Source organism: Linepithema humile, chromosome 7, assembly GCF_040581485.1.
Source record: "Linepithema humile isolate Giens D197 chromosome 7, Lhum_UNIL_v1.0, whole genome shotgun sequence".
In the NCBI taxonomy this organism is placed as follows: Eukaryota; Metazoa; Arthropoda; class Insecta; order Hymenoptera; family Formicidae; genus Linepithema; species Linepithema humile.
The window spans coordinates 7,743,196-7,760,634 of NC_090134.1; the positions used below are offsets into that span (position 1 = coordinate 7,743,196).

Below are 17,439 nucleotides of genomic sequence, written 5' to 3' on the forward strand. Positions count from 1 at the left end.
ATTTTGAAGTACAATAGCGAAAATCGACCATGAAAAGCCAGATGTCAAATGCTTCCGATCAATTCGCGAATTTCTTCTCACGCGTCGCCTGCTGGCTCTGGGAAACCGTCGAACTCATCTTAATCATCATACTTGACTGTTTAGAGAGACTAATTGAGCTAATGCTCGCGGTGATGAATTTAATATTTCAGGTGACAGCCTGCTTGTATAATAATTGCGAACATTTTTCTCCAAATTAAAATTCGAAGGAAGTAAAAATCTTTAGAGGCATGTTTTTAACAAAAAAAAAAAAAAAAATAGCTGCATCCGTCAAATATAATTTTAAAATATATAAAAGCGATCACTCTAATAAGTAACTGTATTTTCAGGTGATATGCTTCTTCAGAGACATGTGCATCGACGCGATGCAGACGTTCGCCAATGTTTTCCGAGGGATCGTTAATGTGATTAGCAACATCAGCCGTGACGATGTCGAGGACTTTGCCTCCGCCTGCATCGTCGTTATCTTATGCACCGGGGCCGTTAAAATGTTCACGGACATTCTAAAGAAGGTATATATAACGTTCTCGTATCTTAGGATAATCGTTATTATCAACGGCGATTCGCGACACTCAAACGATTATAAGAATCGCTCTCGGATTAGTAAACATGCTTATTTCGGTCTTGAATTCTATAAAAGGTATATAAAGAGCTATCAGGCGAGATACTCGTCTTAAAAAATAAATGTCTTCAGCCAACTTTAGCCAATTAAAATTTTAATTGAAACCAAAAAGGGACGTTTCTTAAAAATTCTCGGGAGATATTAATAGCAAGTGTCTCATAATTGTCAGTAAATGTAAATAGAATAATGTACATCTCGTTTTGTATCGAATTATCACTTCATTTCTCTTTCCGACCTCCTGCAAATGTGATGCCCTGCTTTCTAGATCCATCGACCGTGGCGAAGTGCAGGAGCTTTAAATCGTCCGTGCGCGTGTCTCGCGGGGAACATCGCTGCCACGTGACGTGGAAGACTACGGTGCAAAAACCAGGTAAACTGCTTTGTAGACTACCCTCTCGGCTCTCATCGATTGCAATCTCGAGATTCGCGGGATCCGCATGGCGCGTTATCTGGTTTTTGATCCGACAAGTCCGCGATGTCGCGAACGTTTAACGACTTTGTTAAAATTGTTTACATTAAGGCGCAAAACTCACCTGAGAATAATTCGTCATAAGTATCACGGTTCTGAAAAACCACTTCCATCACTTCCATCACTTCCATCACTTCCATCGTTTCGATCACCATGGTACATAAAGTAACACTTCATGTACGGCGAATCCAAACTACGCGATGTCACAATACGAAACGTAATCTTAAAACAAGATCGAAATGATTATTGTTCGTACTTAACGTCTCGTTAATGTATATGTGACTAATCTCAATGTCATGTCGACACTTCAGAACCCCCACGTGAAACTGTTCAACGTGTTTGGGCAACGCGTGACGCAGACTGACAATAATAACAATCTGACGGCGAGTAGTCACGGTCAGGATGCGTGTCCCCCTGAAAGAAAATCAGGCAGAAGAACGAAGCGGCGGAACAATAAACGATATCGGCGAATTTCAGAAATGAATAATTAAGATAAATGCGTGAAGCTTGTTTTGCAGGATACATTTTTATACGATATTTACATAAACGTTTATTGTCTGCAACAACGCGTAACACGTACGGCATATACAGCTTCGCTATAAAATAGTATTAATTTATGTCCTATTATATACATAATTAAATAAGCACAATGCAATGTGCATTGCAAAATACACTTCGCCAAAAAATTCGCAACACTTTTATTGCCTTACGTTTTTTAGCGCTGAGATAACAATGTTATTGAGCTCTCCAAGTCGAACAGCTTAACAAGTGTTGTTGAAAATTCTTTTGTGTAAATGTATATGTGAGTAGGCATCAATTTGTAAAAGAGAGACGTTAAATATTCGTGTATAGAAAAATATATCGCTGTATTTTGCAAGTCGTATCTACTTTCGCATATTGATGATCGAGTCAATTCTCTTAAACATACAAAGGCGTATAAAATTTATAAATTATAAAATCTTATGTTATAAAAAGTCATGGGGAAACATCGTTATAAATAGAAAACTCGATCCATAACGAGGTTCGATAATACTTTCATTGCGCTATCTTTAACTTAAACATATGTGAAACGATATGAAAAATAATCTTGACGGAGATTGCATCGTCGCATCGTCTAATCATTAATGATGGTGATGACTAAATTATGTTCCGGCCAAGAAAACGTTTTTGGCAATAGGATCTGTAACAGAATATATTTATACATATAAAACGTGTGATGTCGTTGACATCATTGGAAGATTAATCGAAGACATTTGCAGATCTCTCGTCGTTTAGAGTTCCAAAATAGCAAGAATCTAAACACACACTTTGAGCCATCGTTGCGATAATTTTAAAGCAATTCCGCGCGTCAATACCTTGTCCGGCATGTTCAAAATTTGAAATTCCTCGGCCATCTTTTCGGACAATTCCTCCGAGAGGAGCACTTGCAGCCACGGTCCTTGAACGACGTACGGCTTCTCCTTGGACACGAAGGTACCGGTAACCGACGGCGCGACAATCGTGACAGCCGAGTGGGACAGTATGGATTTGAACGTGAAATGCCTGCCGTGCATCACGCGGCCTCTGAAATATCAATATTATGTTAATTACTCAAACGTCGCGCGGTGTAAATTCAACTGCAATCAGAACCAACTTTATCGCTAGCGGCAATAACGAGCCAGCTTCGAGGTTGAACGTTAGATGCAGTCCGGACAGGGCTCTAATACTATTTTCGTCGGTAGCGTTGGCGTCTTGCTGCTCGCACGGCGACAACCTTTCCGTTTTTACGACGGGTTTCACGTCCACTTCCTCGTCATCGTCGTCGGAATCGTTCCTTCTCTCTCTGTATCTTTCTGCGCTTCTGTCGTTCGTTATTTGCACCCACCTGCACGAATACAACAGCCTTTAATATAATCCAAGTTTGTTTTCCGATTGTGTTAATCGTCTTTACACTCACCAACATTTGGCAGACACGCCGCTCGTGTTCGACCCGTCTCTCTCGATGCCACATTGTATTTTCTCTGCTATGGAAGGATCGTCCTCCATAGCGGAGTGCATTCTTCTCATGTTCGTAACTAACCACGGGCCGCAATCCCGGGCGCCTTTCAGCAAGTTTACGACGCCCAGACCGTTCCAATGTTGAGCCGCCTGCAATTCCTCGGAAGTGACGCCAACGATTTGAACGAAGGAGACCTATTTTCGGCGAGAGAAGCATGTCGACAATTATTCTTTAAAGCAACTGATTTGCTCTTGATTTTATCTACATTGAAAGTACGATCGCCAGATTGTAAGTTTTATTTGTCTGATACAAGGTTTCTTTTTCAGGAAGTCTGAGAATCAAATCTCAAGCCATGCTTACGGATGCGGGCTCAGCCTTTTTATACGTACGTCGCCGTGGGGCGTAGAAACCGACGTTGGTAGCTGCGGGTCCTGTGTCATTAAGATTTGGGTGATACGACCATTTCTGCCGTCCAGTGGAGCGTGCCAAGAGACATGGTCGCCCGGCATCAGCGTGTTCCCGGAATTGAAAACATATTTGGCCAATTGCTGCATCACGTTCGCCGGCCACGTGGGCGGCGTCGTCTCGCCCCTCTCGCGTGCGAGACGGAAGGTTAGCTCGAATCCGAATCCGCTGGGACGGCCTGGACCGGGCTTAGGATGCAATCGGCCGTCGCCGTGTAGATCGGACAGTCCTAAGCTGCGAATAGATACAAGACGAATGAGTAGAAATCCCGCTATTTTGCGCGACTTAAGAAGACGCATTTTTTTTACAAAATATTACATGCGGCACGAAAAAAAAAGACTCATAGCCGACAAGTATGTAGTCAATGGCGAAGTATAATTAGACGGCGCAGACGAAAAAGGGGAAGTCCGGCGCTTCTATTTCCGACTCCCCGCACTTTAAACGACTTTGTTCCTCCTGCACCCTACACGATCTCTATATATAGAGATACGCGGCGGAGTATTGAGACAGCTGTTTGAAACTGAAGAAGCAAGGGTCGCCGGTGCGGAGGAAAAAAACCCGGCACTCTTTGGCGGAAGGTCATTCGTCATTCGGTACACAGATTCCAATAAAATATCTGAGTGAAGTAGTAGCGCCTACACTACATATCGCGTACATCTGCCATAGTTTGCGTTCTACATAAAGTACAACCAATACAACGCGAGTCTTAGATCACAACTCTCAAGAAATACTTGATTTTACATTACAAAACTAAAAAAAAATGCGACTTCTTCAGTTAATTTAACTTTAGATAAAATTAAATAACAAATTTGTTTTCAAGAATAGGTGACTCCAATTGTTTAAGTTTCAGATAAATGTATAAGCTTTGGAGCACCCAGAGTTTTTAATTCGACGTAAATCTAAGAAATATTACCTGAAGTAGTGCCAGTGTGGAGGCACGTCAAGCTCGGGATATCCTGGATTGGCGTACATGCTGATGTAGTCGAGAGGATCAGGACCTCCTAACCTGCGGGAAAACGTGCGGAAAATTTGATTCAGCCGACAGGACATCCGGTTTTATATGCATAAGAGGGGAGCTAAAAATAAAGTCGATGTAATAGACGTTTCTCACAAGGGAAGAACGGAAAAATAAATTTCTACGAGTGCTTTAAGAAACTATAGCCCTCAACAGTAATTTTAACATTAATTCAATCAAAATTAATTGAATAATCTGCAGTCAATTTTAATCATATAACATTTAAAAAAAATTTTATAAATAACAAAAATTAAACCAATCAATTAAACATTAGTTTGGAAAATAAAATTTAAAATTGAAATAAGATTCATTAATTGGATCAAGTTTCAAAGTACGAGCCTGTAGGTAAAAAATTAATCGATTACTTGGCAAAGCAATTGTTATAAATATTAAAAATCCTTAAAATTAACGATATCCCTATATTTTTTGATACAAAGACATCAGCACTGACATCAGCGCGATTCATTTTTCATGCGTGACGTCGTCGCGTGCTTACCAATACTTCACAACTGCTGTGACTGTCAATGGATTGCCCTGATCCGGGTAAATCTGCTTGCAGAGACTGTGCAGAGCGTCCAGACCTGGAGCTCGTGGCAACGGTGGCACGGTTTGGATCGGCTGGTTCAGCGGGAAACACCTGGAGAACTCCTCGCGTTCGCGCATGTTCGTGCCGTACATAAATCCGGTGATACACGCCGAATACACACTTTGTTTACTCGTACCAGTCACGCATTCAGTGCGACCTGTACACAGGACACACCAGCAACAACAGTGAGCAACAGCATCGACGAGACAAAAGCACGAGCGCCTCTAACGAGCATCTGAGACAAGATGGAAAAGAACAGAACAGAAGAACACCGCAGCGACTCTGCAGGCACCAGATATTACTAAATGTGCAACCGATTGTTGCGAATAGTTTTGCTGCGTTTATAAACATGTAAGATAAATTAATCTCTAACAGTATAAAATAATTAATAAGAGACGTCATTTAATCATCATAAAAATCAACTATATAATCTAATATTAATTATGTATTTTGTGACCATTTTTTTTTACCTTTTTGAAATTTAAAATCTGAATATCTAAATATCTTTTGTAAATCAATTATTATTTTCCACAGTGACTCAAAACATCCGTACCGTTATGCGCGTCAAAACGGTCGACAATGTCAACGCTCTTCAATTATCTCCTAGGCTCCACTGACAGCAACCGAGTCACATCGCTGATGTCAGAGTATTTCTAGTTTCCCAGATGTATCACTGAGCTTCTCGACGCGCTGGTGCTATACTGTTGTTTTTCTGTAAATCAGAACAAACTTTAAATAGTGTACTGTATTTCAAATGCGACTGACATCTCGCACAACAAAGAGAAGAATAAATACACGTCAATAACATTGAAAGGACAACTTCTGCGTGCGTAAACGATCTTTATTTAAAAGACACTCTCGCATATGCCTACGCGGCCAGTTCACAGCAGCTTCGGCGGCCGGCAGCATAAGCAGTGGATTTATACGCGCAAGCGTGACACGGAATTTACAACATGGCGGAGCGCAGGAAAAGCAGGAAACGCAAAGATGTAAGCATCGCATATGGGCAAAGATTTCGATGTATTGCGTCCCGCGATCGTTATTTCAACCTGCCAAAGCGAAACGAAGCGCGGTTCGCTTCGCCGTGTACGATTACTCGCAATTCGTTTATTCGCGAAGTGTCGACGCCAATAAACACCGCTCCTGATGACGTAGACACGCATCTCACACAGATTTTTTGATCTAGAAAAATCGAGAAAGATAATTTGCGTTCTTCTTTATGTCAGTCAGATTCGACGTGTTCTTTCTGCCATCGAATATTTTTGATCAAAGATTTCATGAAGGTCTATTATGTTTGTAACAGGAAGTAGCCAGTTTGGACACAAAGGTTGCTCAGGACAAACCGTCCAAGGAGGAATACGCGGTAGCGAAGTGGATCCGCAATAATGTGCCGTCGAAGAAGACCAAGTTCGATAGGACTCACAATGTCGAATACTTTACTGGATCGCGTGCGGTTGATGCCTTACTGGAAAATTCACCCTGGAGCACAGTGTTCGAAAACCGTGAACAGGCCTCTCAGTTTTTGGACCTGATGCTAAGGCACAAATTCTTTCACAGAGCCAAGAAGGTAGTGATTTCGGAGGAAGAGCTCAACAAAATGAGGGGAATTAAGAAAAAGACTGTGAAAGAGGACAAAAAACCTGGAGAAAAGGAAGATTTCAAGGAAAGTAAAGATACAGCTGTGGTGAAGGATGAAAAAAGCGAAGAGAAAACTGACGAACGGAAGGAGCATAAGAAGAAACCAAAAGTAAGCGTGAAAATCTACTTGCGTTGTCTAAATCATACGTTTCTTTTCCTTATTTCTTCAACGAAAAATGTTTAATTGCAGGTGAGACTAGAAATGCACATGGAACAATACTTTGTGGACGGTAACGATGCATATGTGTGGATATATGAGCCAATTCCTGTATATTATTGGTTCTTCGGCACTCTCGTAGTCTTAGGTGCGATAGGGGTCTGTCTCTTCCCACTGTGGCCCTTAACTATACGTCACGGGGTGTATTATCTGAGCGTTGCAGCCGCGGGATTCCTCGTATTTATATTAGCGTTGGCTATTATTAGAATGATTGTATTCTGTCTTCTGTGGGTTCCCACTTTGGGTAGATGTCACCTGTGGCTACTACCAAACTTGACGGCTGACGTCGGCTTTTTCGCGTCCTTTTGGCCGTTATATCAGGTCAGCAGTTTGTTGTTAATGTTATGCTCTTCTACTTACGCAGTAACGAAAATTTGAATTTATAATGTGAAATAATTTTTACAGTACGAGTATTACGGCCCCATGTCCGATAGTGACAAGAAGGCTAGTAAAAAGAAAAGAAGGAAAGAAAAGGATTCTGATTCTGAGGATGCTCCATTAGTTCAGTCGTAAGTTTCACGATTTAAATTCTTAATTAACGATATTATACGAAATATAACATCACTGATTGTATACTTTACGTCCTCAGAGAAGAGAAATCTAGCGCGGATGAAACCACCAAGGAAGAGGCGCGAATCGAAGATCTATCCAGCGAAGAGAGGAAAGCCTCGTCCGATTCGGCTGAAGGGGAGGACGGCAGTGAGGAAGGTTCGGAAAGCGAGAAATCTAATACGGGTCGAGATTTCGTTATGGTTTAAGATAAAGGAAGTGGGAAAAGACGACTGGACAATAGATGCTTCATGTTTGTTCGGACAAACAACTATATTAATTATCGCATTAATCATTGCTGAAACCGATATATGCTTGCGATACGTCAATCCGGTCGCTGTTATGCATCGTTTTAAATTCGAGTTTGATACCCGAATTTAAAGTACTTGACTGCAACGGTTATCGTTTCAAGGATTTCTTGCATTTACGTACGATCACGACGAATGGAAAAATCGCTTGATTCTTTTACATGCAGAGACTGTTCTGTGATTGGCGTGATTGTTAAGTATTGTCTTTACAAAGCGTGAACGTGATAAAGCATTTTATTCTCTGTATAAAAATATGTGTAATGTAATATGTGTAATATGAAAGAATCATGTTATGCATTATTACGTTATCGAGCGTATATCAGTTTCCGTTGAATAAATTGTGCGTACTGTCTCGAAGTCTTCAATTTCGCATCGCGATCAATGTCTACCGACAATGTAGCTAATTAATATGCACTGACTTCTCTGACGTCTCTTAGATATGAATCTTCGAGTCTGGGGAAAAATAATTTAGCAGCTGGAAGAGAAGGAATCTTTACGGGTTTAGAACTTTAATGATTTCTTCGTTGTTCGCCGATTTAGCGCGAGTTCCTTTTTTAGCCAGAATTAGATGCAATTTTACAGAAATGGTATATTTCGAATTTACAGACAAATAATTTATATTTTTATGCGAAATTTCTCTAAGATTTATTATTATTATTAATATTATGATTATACTTTTACGACATTATTATTACGTCAGGATATTTGTAGGTATATCAGTCGTGGATTAATCTATATCGAAATAAAAACAAAATAAAGCGTTATCTATTAAGTAATCGTTGTTTTGAAATACGATCCCTCACTAGATTAAGGACCGCTGGCCTTGGACGTAATCTCACGCAGCATCGCATTGCACATAGCCGCGTAAGGATTCATCGCGACCAATTGCGATTTCGCGAAGCTCGAACCAGCCCTGGCCGCCCGAATGAAGTCTTCCTTGGCTTCGTCATCTTGCTTCATCCACCGATAAAGAGCGCCGCGTTGGCAGAGCGCTTGGATACCCGCCCTTCCTTTGCCTTTGCTCAAGTCCACCGCCTTGTGCAGATCTTTCAAAGCTTCTAACAATAGAAATACGATTTATGTAACAATTGAATTTTATTTTTTTTAATAAAATTTTACAAAAATTTATCTTCGCGATACCTTCGTCTCGATTCGCCAAGCGCAGTGCTTGCGCTCTATCGTTCAAAATCGACGGCGATTCGGGAGCTTGTGTCAAAGCTTTGTCGAAAAGTCGGAACGACTCGTCGAAGTTCTTCTCTTCGGCGCAAATAATTGCCTTTTTCACGATGTCTAACACGTGTGGCTCTAAGTAATTTTCCTCGAGGTCATCCGTCGTTTCTTCTTAATGAAATAAAGAAGGGATCATGTTAGATAATTAAAAAATGTTAACGTACTTTTAATTTGCTCGTATCTACTTATACGTGTTTTTAATTTACCCGTATAGAGTTATAAAAAGTCGGATACAATGTAAAACTCCACGAGCTTATTTATTCGCGTGTAACGCAACCTTGTGAGATTCGCGCGATAACAAGGAAATTTATCTGTTATTGCGTCGTTCAATTTCCTACATATTCATGACGATCTGCATCGCGTGAGAGTGAATCGCAGGAATACATCGCACCAAACGAATGCGGTTATTCACAGGCTTTAAGCGCTCGCGAATTTTTCAAGCGGTCTGAGAAGTCTGCGGTTTGAATCGAGTATAACTAGTGCAACAACTGTGCTGGTTGCGTCGCCATTAATACCAAATAATAAGCTTTTGTTTGCAGCGAATTAGTGAAGCAGAGTATGCAAAAAATTATTTTCACATTACTCATAACATTAAAAAAAAGGTGCGTATTTTCTGATAAATTATATGCATACGAATTGATAATGTTAAGTTAAAATTATATTGACTATAAATTTCTAATTATGAAATATTATATATTAAACGTCAAATTAATTATATCACTATTGATAATTTTTGATTGCGCGTCAATTGTGAAATATTATCATATTGAATATCGTTATAAATATTCTGTTCGCGACTTTGTTATATGTTTTCAACTGCCACTTGTCAACGTACCAAATTCCTTCGGAAAATCGGACAGACCGAGCGGCTGCAGAGGATCGAAAATGGTGTTCAAGACAGCTTTGTCGCCTTCGCTGAGACCCTCCATTATGTCGACTGAATCCTTCGATAGATCGTACCGTTTTTATCGTAGCCGATGGAAACTCGTTTCTGTTTATCGTTTGTCGTGAATTAATCGTACATTGCGTCACGGACTAATAGACCGATCCGGAATGTCGCCCAGCTGGCGTGCCATTCAGATTAACAGCGGGAGTCCTATTTTGCATATGTGGATACAACGCGAGATCGTAGATTTTCCGACGGCTGCTACTTAGCTACCTAGTCGATTACACTTTGAATCCCGCGTAATGCGAGTGTCAGGCCAATATATTTTACTAAGTAGCTGATATTGAGCGTCAATAAATCGTTGTGTACATCAGGATTTAGCCACGGCAACCGCGTCGCGGCAAAGAGAAGACGAAATCTCTCTCTTGACCGACTCCTCATCATGACTAATTCATTAGAATTACCATTTGACGATTTATCTCAGCGACTCGTTGCATCCTACAAAAATATCCTCGCTCCGTGAAGGGAGAGACTCGTGGTAATTAATTTCGGAAATCCCTCATAAATTACGCGCGAGCAAGCGAGCATCCGGGAAACGCTAAGCGAACGGGGATCGCTGTATTTCCTTGATGAGACCATTATAACAGTAAACGCCTGAGGATTATCGTTTCTTTCGCAATTCGACGGATAGATGGGCGTGACCGCGCGAGTGGGAAACAAACGGCACCTCGGAGCCGGTTTCGACGAAAATCGAAACGGTTCAGCGCATGCCAATTTCTCGTTACGATCGAGACGCGCGTGATTTTTCGCGATTCCTCGCGACGATGAGTGCCTCGTGATTTTACCGTTATCGGGGAGACTATTAAACGGTCTCTCGTCGTTCGACGAGTTTTCTCACGGGTCCGACAGCGGTCCCGCGGAGCGGGGAAACGCGACGAGAGATTTTCCCCGGAAGCCCGAGCGAGCGCGGGCGGCGACTTCTCGAGAAACGAGCTTCCAGGGCGTTCTGATTCGACGAAGGCGACTCGATCGACTGAGATATCGCCTTTCATCACGGCCCTCGGGGCCGTAGTCGACGATAAGTTGCGGCCCGGGGCTCGGATCGTGTAATCGCCGGTGAATCTTTGCGCTTGTCAAATCTCACATGAACATCAGCTATAGATCACTTATCATGTGCGCTATTAAAGTGTCCCCCCTTTCTCAAATCTTTTCCGCGGTTTTGTTATTTTCAATATCGACAGAAAGTCATCCGAGTTCTGAGCAGTAAAATTACCAAAATAAAAATTAGATCGCACACTGACACCGGCAATTTTCCTCATTTCTGCTCAATCACCGGTGCAAAGGAGAAAAATGAACAATTATGAGGTACGTCGTGGGGTGCAGTGCGATCATTGGAAGATGAAAATATCACAGCGAAAGTTTTGTAGGGGAATCGCGCACAATGCCCGTATCGCGATAATCGCACGCGGGCTCTTCTCCGGCCCTTACGAGACGCATCGCGATAACCCCGCCGATTGCAGCGGCGGCGGCGGCGGCCGCCGCAAAAATCCATCGGTTCAGCGCATTACAATACAGCCCGTGTCGTAATGGAATAAATATTTCATTTCGCGCGCGGGGCTGGTACTACGAGCGCAGCAGCCGGCCGTCCAGGCGCGTTTTTCCTCCGGCCAGCGCGAGCGAGCGCGGTGGCGATGCTTATACGTCTCTCGCACCGCTCTCGGTATGGGCGCGCGGGGCCGAAGGGCCCCGTCACGACGGCGAACTTAACGGCCCATAATTCATTGCCGACGTATAATAAATATCGTTAGTCCGTCGTGAGCGCGCGCGCGTAGACACGCGGAGAGCGAGAGCGAACGAGCGTGCAGGGCCCCTCGTAAGCGAGGGGAGTTCTCGAGATTTTACATTCGCGACGTCCATCGCGTTCCTCTCCCCGATATCCGACGTCACGCCATCGACGAAGGCGTATTCCCGTCCCGCCGCTTGATATCACAAATTCGCCATCGTGCGTCACACGAATCGATATCGATATTAAATCGAAACACGAGGCCGCGGGAAGATAAATAATCTTAATCAAAGTTGAGAAGACCTTTTTGCATTCCTGCGCGCTGCTGCGAACGCGCGAGCGTCGGACAGTCCACGGACCCGGATCGGAAAAGGACGTCCAAGGACGCGAGCGTCGCTAATAATGCAAATTGGGACAGCGCGCGTTTAATTACAGTTACCACCCGGCAGGCTCGTTTTTCGGTCGGCGCACGGCATCGCGAATTTATGGAGCATCGCGCACTACACACGCATTTATGCGCGATATTTATGATTATAAGAAGAAGGAGCCCTTTCGTGCGCTGCGCGATACACGCCTTCCTCTCGTCGGCTTCCCCGATACGACTGTGCGCAGTGGAGCTTTCGGCCTTGGCCGGTCTAATAAAAGTCCCTTGAATAATGCGCGCCGCTCCGTGTATCGACGCCCGCGCGGCGACGGATGTAAAACACACGATGGCAATAACCCATCGCATGGCGCATCGTTACCTCCTTGCTTTATTTTTCGCGAAAATCACGCTCGGCGATTATTACATAGCGGCCGCGTATCGTGCGGGGAACAAATTGCAGCCGAGATTAATACGGCGGAATTATTATCGTCCGCTATTCTTATCCCGAAACTTTTACGTATCGCTCTTTTGCAGGATTTTTGTTTAATATTTTTTCTTCCTCCACGCGTCCACTTGACGGTATTAATTAACAGCCGTTTAACTCGCCGCAAGGAGGATACGCAAGATTAACAAGCGAGGTCCAAGCTTGAATCCTTAACGAGGGTGAATTCTCTTAATTTATCACTCGTAACGCTCTTGTTTATCCATTTACTCCTCAAATGCTCCACTTATTTATCCATTTACTTTATTTATTTTTCATTTTGTTCGGTGGAGAATTCCAGGCACGACTCCGGCCGAATAACCATTCCGGAATTTTACGAGATTGTTACGCGGCGCAGCTGCAGCCGTGGCTCGTCCTCGGGCAAGGGCCGATGGAATTTCAAATGAGGGTGCGGTTGCGCGTACGAAATGCGGAGTCGGAATGAATTTTCGTCAGGACGCGCTCTCGCATAATCTCCGAGAGCGGAGACCGCCGCGGGATTCTGCATTGTCAGGGCATTAAAACGCCGGCGGGGAGGAACGGGAGGAGCGAGCGACGAGCGGGCCCGAAATAAGGCCGGCAAAAAATGGACCCCGCACGACCGACCATCGCGGTCGGTTTGCGGTTACCGTGGATGAGCAGCGGGGAAAAAAAAAAAAGGACTTTCGCCCTCTTCTCTCTCGTCCTTTCTCTCTCTCTCTCTCTCTCTCTCTCTCTCTCTCTCTCTCTCTCTCTCTCTCTCCCCGCTCCGTCCATTCCGGTCGTCCTTAGCGTTATCGTTCTTTTCCGATCCCGCGCGGAGAATCTCCTCCAGCGGGAGAGAAAGAGCGTAGACAGTCGGATTTATATTCAAATGAATCGCGATGGAAGCCTCGATTTATCGACGCCCCGTCAAACCCGCGCGGCGCAGAACAGGGGGGAGGAAAATCAAAGGGTTGAGTTACGAGAGAGGAAGGATGCAGATTCTGAGGAGTAGATCCTTCCCTCGCTCGCTCCATGCTGTTACCGCTCGGGGGGCTGCGATCTCGCGCTCGACGACCAAGATCGCATAACGAGCCTCTTCCTTGAAATCTCCGATATTTTTTCATCTTTGTGTTTTCTAATTATAGACGCGAATACGTGTTGAAAATTTAATGGCGGCGAATCTTCCCAGCCGTCTTTGTATCCTTCGTCCTGGAAGTGATACTGTTCCGCGACAACAAGAATGTCGCCGAGTTTTCAGAATCGTTCTAGATGGCGATAACGCGATACAAATTTGCAATTTTTCGAGAGCGCAATTATCGACACAACATTGTCCTCCCTGCTGGAGAAGGTTGCGCCTACCTTTAGCTTCGGTGTGTCGAAACCGGTTACAAGCGACTCCTCTTCTGCCTTCGGGAGAGAAAGAGAAAAAGATAATTCGTGGTTCGGCGCGCTGCAACTTTTAGGGTTCCCCTAAGGCGCAGGAAGGAATTTCGCACGGCCGAATGAAGCGGCACATCCCGAGAGCCTGTTTCTTTTAGCCGGAAATCGTCGCTGTGGTAGAACCACATTTGACCATAATGATAATCGGCGAGTGATTCAATTTAGATAAAAAATTATTTAATTGCTTATTTTTTAATAAACTGTCATGCGCTGCTTGTCCGTATGCATAATGCTACGACTGAATTAATAATAATTTTCAAAATACTTTTAAAAAATAAAATATATAGTATAAATAATATTTCAACAATATTTTTGGCAAGAGAAAAATGTAATGTTTGTGTAATGTAAATTTAAAAATTTGCGATTTTAAAAATATTGTGTGTTGATCCAAGAATAAATTTTTATCTTTTAAAAGACATAAATCCTTTTTTTTTTCATTCAGAAATCGAATAGATATTAGTATTTTTTATAATAATAAATCATTAAAAATAATTTGTAATTGCATTGTTTTTTAAATTAAAGATATCGAGTGTGAACAATGTTATACAAAATAACGAACATGTCGAGAAAGATTCAATGCGATCTTCCGTGAAGCAATTCAAGTTCCTTGTTCCATGGACAAGGATTTCGTGCTTCTTTCGGAACTATCGAAATTCGGTCAGGGCCGATCACGCAATTTGCTACCTGACCGCCACTGGCGACTTAATTACTCTTTCTTGCGCCCTGTAATTTTCATTTCTGCCTCTCACCGGCCCCGTCCAAAATGAAAGCGCACTACGTGCTTCACGCTAGATCGCGTGGGCTGCTTGCGTCATTTAAGGGTAGTAACTTATAGTACCGGAATGACTTTGTCTTCGAAGGAGAAAGTGACCGGGTGCGGCCAGACATTGCTCTCTCTAGTAGAGACACTTGGAAAAAAGTCGTTCTCCGATCCTCTCTGCAAGAATCACTTTCCAATCGGTTCTAAATCCTTAATATTTGTGTAATAAAATAAAATACAAAATAAGTTTAAAATCTATATAAAAAGAAAACAAATTGTTCTTCTTCATTTTTAAAACTCTTAAAATAATATTATTTTAAATGTTTTAAATAAACTTTCGAAACAATTATTTTTTCCAAAATGCTGATTCATCGCGAAGCCATCGATCCTCCGTGATTCTGCCGATCGAGAAAACCTCTCGTTCTCTTTCTCGTGAGATCTTTCTTCCGACACGTGCGAGCAATGCACGCTAAGATCGCACGTGGGTGCGCGCGTCGCACGTCACGCAGATCGACGACGGGCCGGACGTACGCGGCACGTTCGGTAGCCGTGCCGCCGATCGAACGAACCCGGCCAGGGTTCGACGAACTCTTTGTCTCGAAAACCGGACAAACCGTACGTTCGTACGGCCACCTCTTGCCACATCGCACACGCGATAGCGAACATACCTCGCGTTTCTTGCCTCTCCCACAACAATGTCGCCGCTGCCACCGGCTGCAATGCGGCGATTCTCTCTTTTTCTTTTCCTCTTTCTTTCGCGAAACATCGAAAGTAAATGCGGACTACCTCTTTGCTCATTTTCTCATTTTCTTTTTAAATTCCGTAATTAAATTTAATTACAGTAATTTGATTGTATCAATTAAATGATAATAATGAAATTTAGATATAAAAAAGCTGTAATGCATGGCTTAATATAGATAATAAAATATTTGTTCTTTGTCATATTTATTTTTAATATATATATAATTTAATATATATATATATATATATATATAATTTTAAAAAATAACGTGAGAATAAGAGAGAAAAGAAAGAAGAAATTTGTTATAACAACGGCTTTAAAAATTCTATGCTAATTTATTTGGCAAAAAAGAGATAAACGTTTGCAAAAATAAAGATGTTCATCGCGCAATGAGATTTGCTTACGGTGTATGCTCGTTATTTTTTGCCGGCGTTTCGTCTCTTATTGTTCACTTTATCGAAACGCACTCGGCGAGTACACGGTTGCGGTCGTCGGTCCTCGTTTTTTAACCGCGAGGCCCCCTTTTTTTCTCCAGCCGATTTACGGCGCGATACGCGAGCGGGAATACACGGGGAATTTTTACGCGCGTTTTTATGGCGCTCGCGAACAAGCGAAGAAGCGTACATCCTGCATCTGTGTTACACAGATCGCCAACAGGTTCGCGTTCTCTCTTTCTTCCTCACGAGAAACATAAATATCGAACCTTCGAAACTCGAAGTTCCGAATCCGCATCCTACTTTTTACTGGGAGGATCCGACGAGACGAACCCTTTTGCAGCAGAGCAACGGTTACAATTTTGCGCGTTTTTTGCGCGACGCGTGTACCAGCAAACGTTCAATCTGGTAGCGCGCTGGTACCCGTCCTTAGGAATTACGTCTTTAAGTTAAGCTGCAGTTTGGCGAGATTATTCTAGCTATCAAGTTGCGAGAACGAGCAAAATTTAACACGTATAATAAATTTTTACGAGATTTTATGTCCATTAAGTTGCCATTGCTTGTTAAAAAAAAAAACAGTTTTTGTCGAAAAGTAGTTTTGATAGCTAATTAACTTTTTAAGTCTCGATAGATCGTATATAATCCATAGATTTCGTAAACAAAATTAAATTTTGAAAATTAAATCTTATAATTGTTTCCTCGTGAAGACATAAAAATAATCTTTTTAAATTCACAGTTGAAAAAATGAATAAAATTCTATGTAAAATTTCCTGTTAAATCGATTCACGATATTTCTATTCAGAAAAAATGCAAATAGATACTTGCATCTTCAATCACAAATTTCTGCTAAATAGTTAAAGCGTTAAAATTGGATATATATACTAAATTAAGTGATGCTAAATTTATGAATTTTTAATGGTAAAGATATTAGCTTCACAAACATCGATAGAGTCTACTCGGAAACATTCCCAAACCTGCCTCTGTCATCCTTCAAGATCACAGGCAGTTCGTTAAACGTTCCTTCCCGATGCTGACTCCCCCGCACTCTCCTCTCTACACCTTCCCGCCTTTTGCTACGACCGCGGCGAACCTCGGGCCATTGTTAAAACTTTTTCGTGGTTATTACACGTAAGATATGTAAATGCGTCGCCGGAGTCGGTCCCCGACGTCGAAGGACCAGCTCCGCCAACTCGTTCTCTTTCGCTCTTTCGGGCCCTTCCTCATCGCTCCTCTTCCCGGCTCCTTCGCTCTGCTCAGCAGGGGCGGATCGGATGGCGTAGTGAATAATTCGCGAGCTTGTGCAATCGCGTCATTCTGCCTGTACGACTGGTCTTTATCCCTCCCTCGAGTTTATTTAGAAAATTAATTGAATCATCTGTCACATCTCGATTAATTAAATCAATTTTTCTCCTCTTGGGTTACCTTCGATGATTCTGTATCAATTCAGTTGCATCGAAAGAGCTATCCTT

The 17,439-nt window shown here is 42.6% G+C and overlaps 4 protein-coding genes across 5 annotated transcripts in view; 2 read left to right on the forward strand and 2 right to left on the reverse strand.

Annotated features, from left to right (window-relative positions):
* Positions 1-1,973, forward strand: part of LOC137001276 (uncharacterized) — a 28,019-nt gene extending 26,046 nt beyond the window's left edge. The window contains exons 3-4 of the mRNA XM_067359910.1: positions 369-551; positions 1,442-1,973. Coding sequence (XP_067216011.1) covers positions 369-551; positions 1,442-1,621 — 363 coding nt within the window. The 3' untranslated portion in view covers positions 1,622-1,973. The remainder of the gene's footprint in view (positions 1-368; positions 552-1,441) is intronic.
* On the reverse strand, positions 1,638-5,266 carry Su(fu) (suppressor of fused). The gene is made up of 7 exons (XM_012372996.2): positions 5,085-5,266; positions 4,487-4,579; positions 3,498-3,807; positions 3,067-3,302; positions 2,764-2,994; positions 2,486-2,693; positions 1,638-2,310 (listed from the first exon to the last, which is right to left on the reverse strand). Exons 1-7 carry the CDS (start codon positions 5,264-5,266, stop codon positions 2,245-2,247), a joined length of 1,326 nt encoding a protein of 441 aa, XP_012228419.1. The 3' UTR covers positions 1,638-2,244.
* A 755-nt stretch (positions 5,267-6,021) lies between these two features.
* Positions 6,022-8,662, forward strand: Trp1 (translocation protein 1). Its single transcript, XM_012372997.2, has 5 exons — positions 6,022-6,163; positions 6,478-6,921; positions 7,003-7,350; positions 7,435-7,538; positions 7,619-8,662. Exons 1-5 carry the CDS (start codon positions 6,128-6,130, stop codon positions 7,785-7,787), a joined length of 1,101 nt encoding a protein of 366 aa, XP_012228420.1. The 5' UTR covers positions 6,022-6,127; the 3' UTR covers positions 7,788-8,662.
* A 27-nt stretch (positions 8,663-8,689) lies between these two features.
* LOC105675692 (tetratricopeptide repeat protein 36) lies at positions 8,690-10,173 on the reverse strand. 2 transcript variants are annotated; one of them, XM_012373008.2, is made up of 3 exons: positions 9,952-10,173; positions 9,027-9,224; positions 8,690-8,944 (listed from the first exon to the last, which is right to left on the reverse strand). In XM_012373008.2, exons 1-3 carry the CDS (start codon positions 10,043-10,045, stop codon positions 8,694-8,696), a joined length of 543 nt encoding a protein of 180 aa, XP_012228431.2. In that variant the 5' UTR covers positions 10,046-10,173; the 3' UTR covers positions 8,690-8,693. The 2 variants fall into 2 exon arrangements, with proteins under 2 accessions (XP_012228431.2, XP_012228430.2); XM_012373007.2 differs by having other exon boundaries at positions 9,027-9,227; positions 9,952-10,166.
* Positions 10,174-17,439: the final 7,266 nt, after the last annotated feature.

Bases quoted from the DNA above. Each gene is read 5' to 3' on its own strand.
- Trp1 (XM_012372997.2), top strand. From the start codon at position 6,128: ATGGCGGAGCGCAGGAAAAGCAGGAAACGCAAAGAT. The intron at 6,164-6,477 runs GTAAGCATCGCA...TGTTTGTAACAG, and splicing joins AAAGCAGGAAACGCAAAGAT to GAAGTAGCCAGTTTGGACAC. The intron at 7,539-7,618 runs GTAAGTTTCACG...TTACGTCCTCAG, and splicing joins GATGCTCCATTAGTTCAGTC to AGAAGAGAAATCTAGCGCGG.
- LOC105675692 (XM_012373007.2), bottom strand. From the start codon at position 10,045: ATGGAGGGTCTCAGCGAAGGCGACAAAGCTGTCTTGAACACCATTTTC. The intron at 9,228-9,951 runs GTACGTTGACAA...TATTTCATTAAG, and splicing joins CGATTTTCCGAAGGAATTTG to AAGAAACGACGGATGACCTC. The intron at 8,945-9,026 runs GTATCGCGAAGA...TTCTATTGTTAG, and splicing joins CTTGGCGAATCGAGACGAAG to AAGCTTTGAAAGATCTGCAC.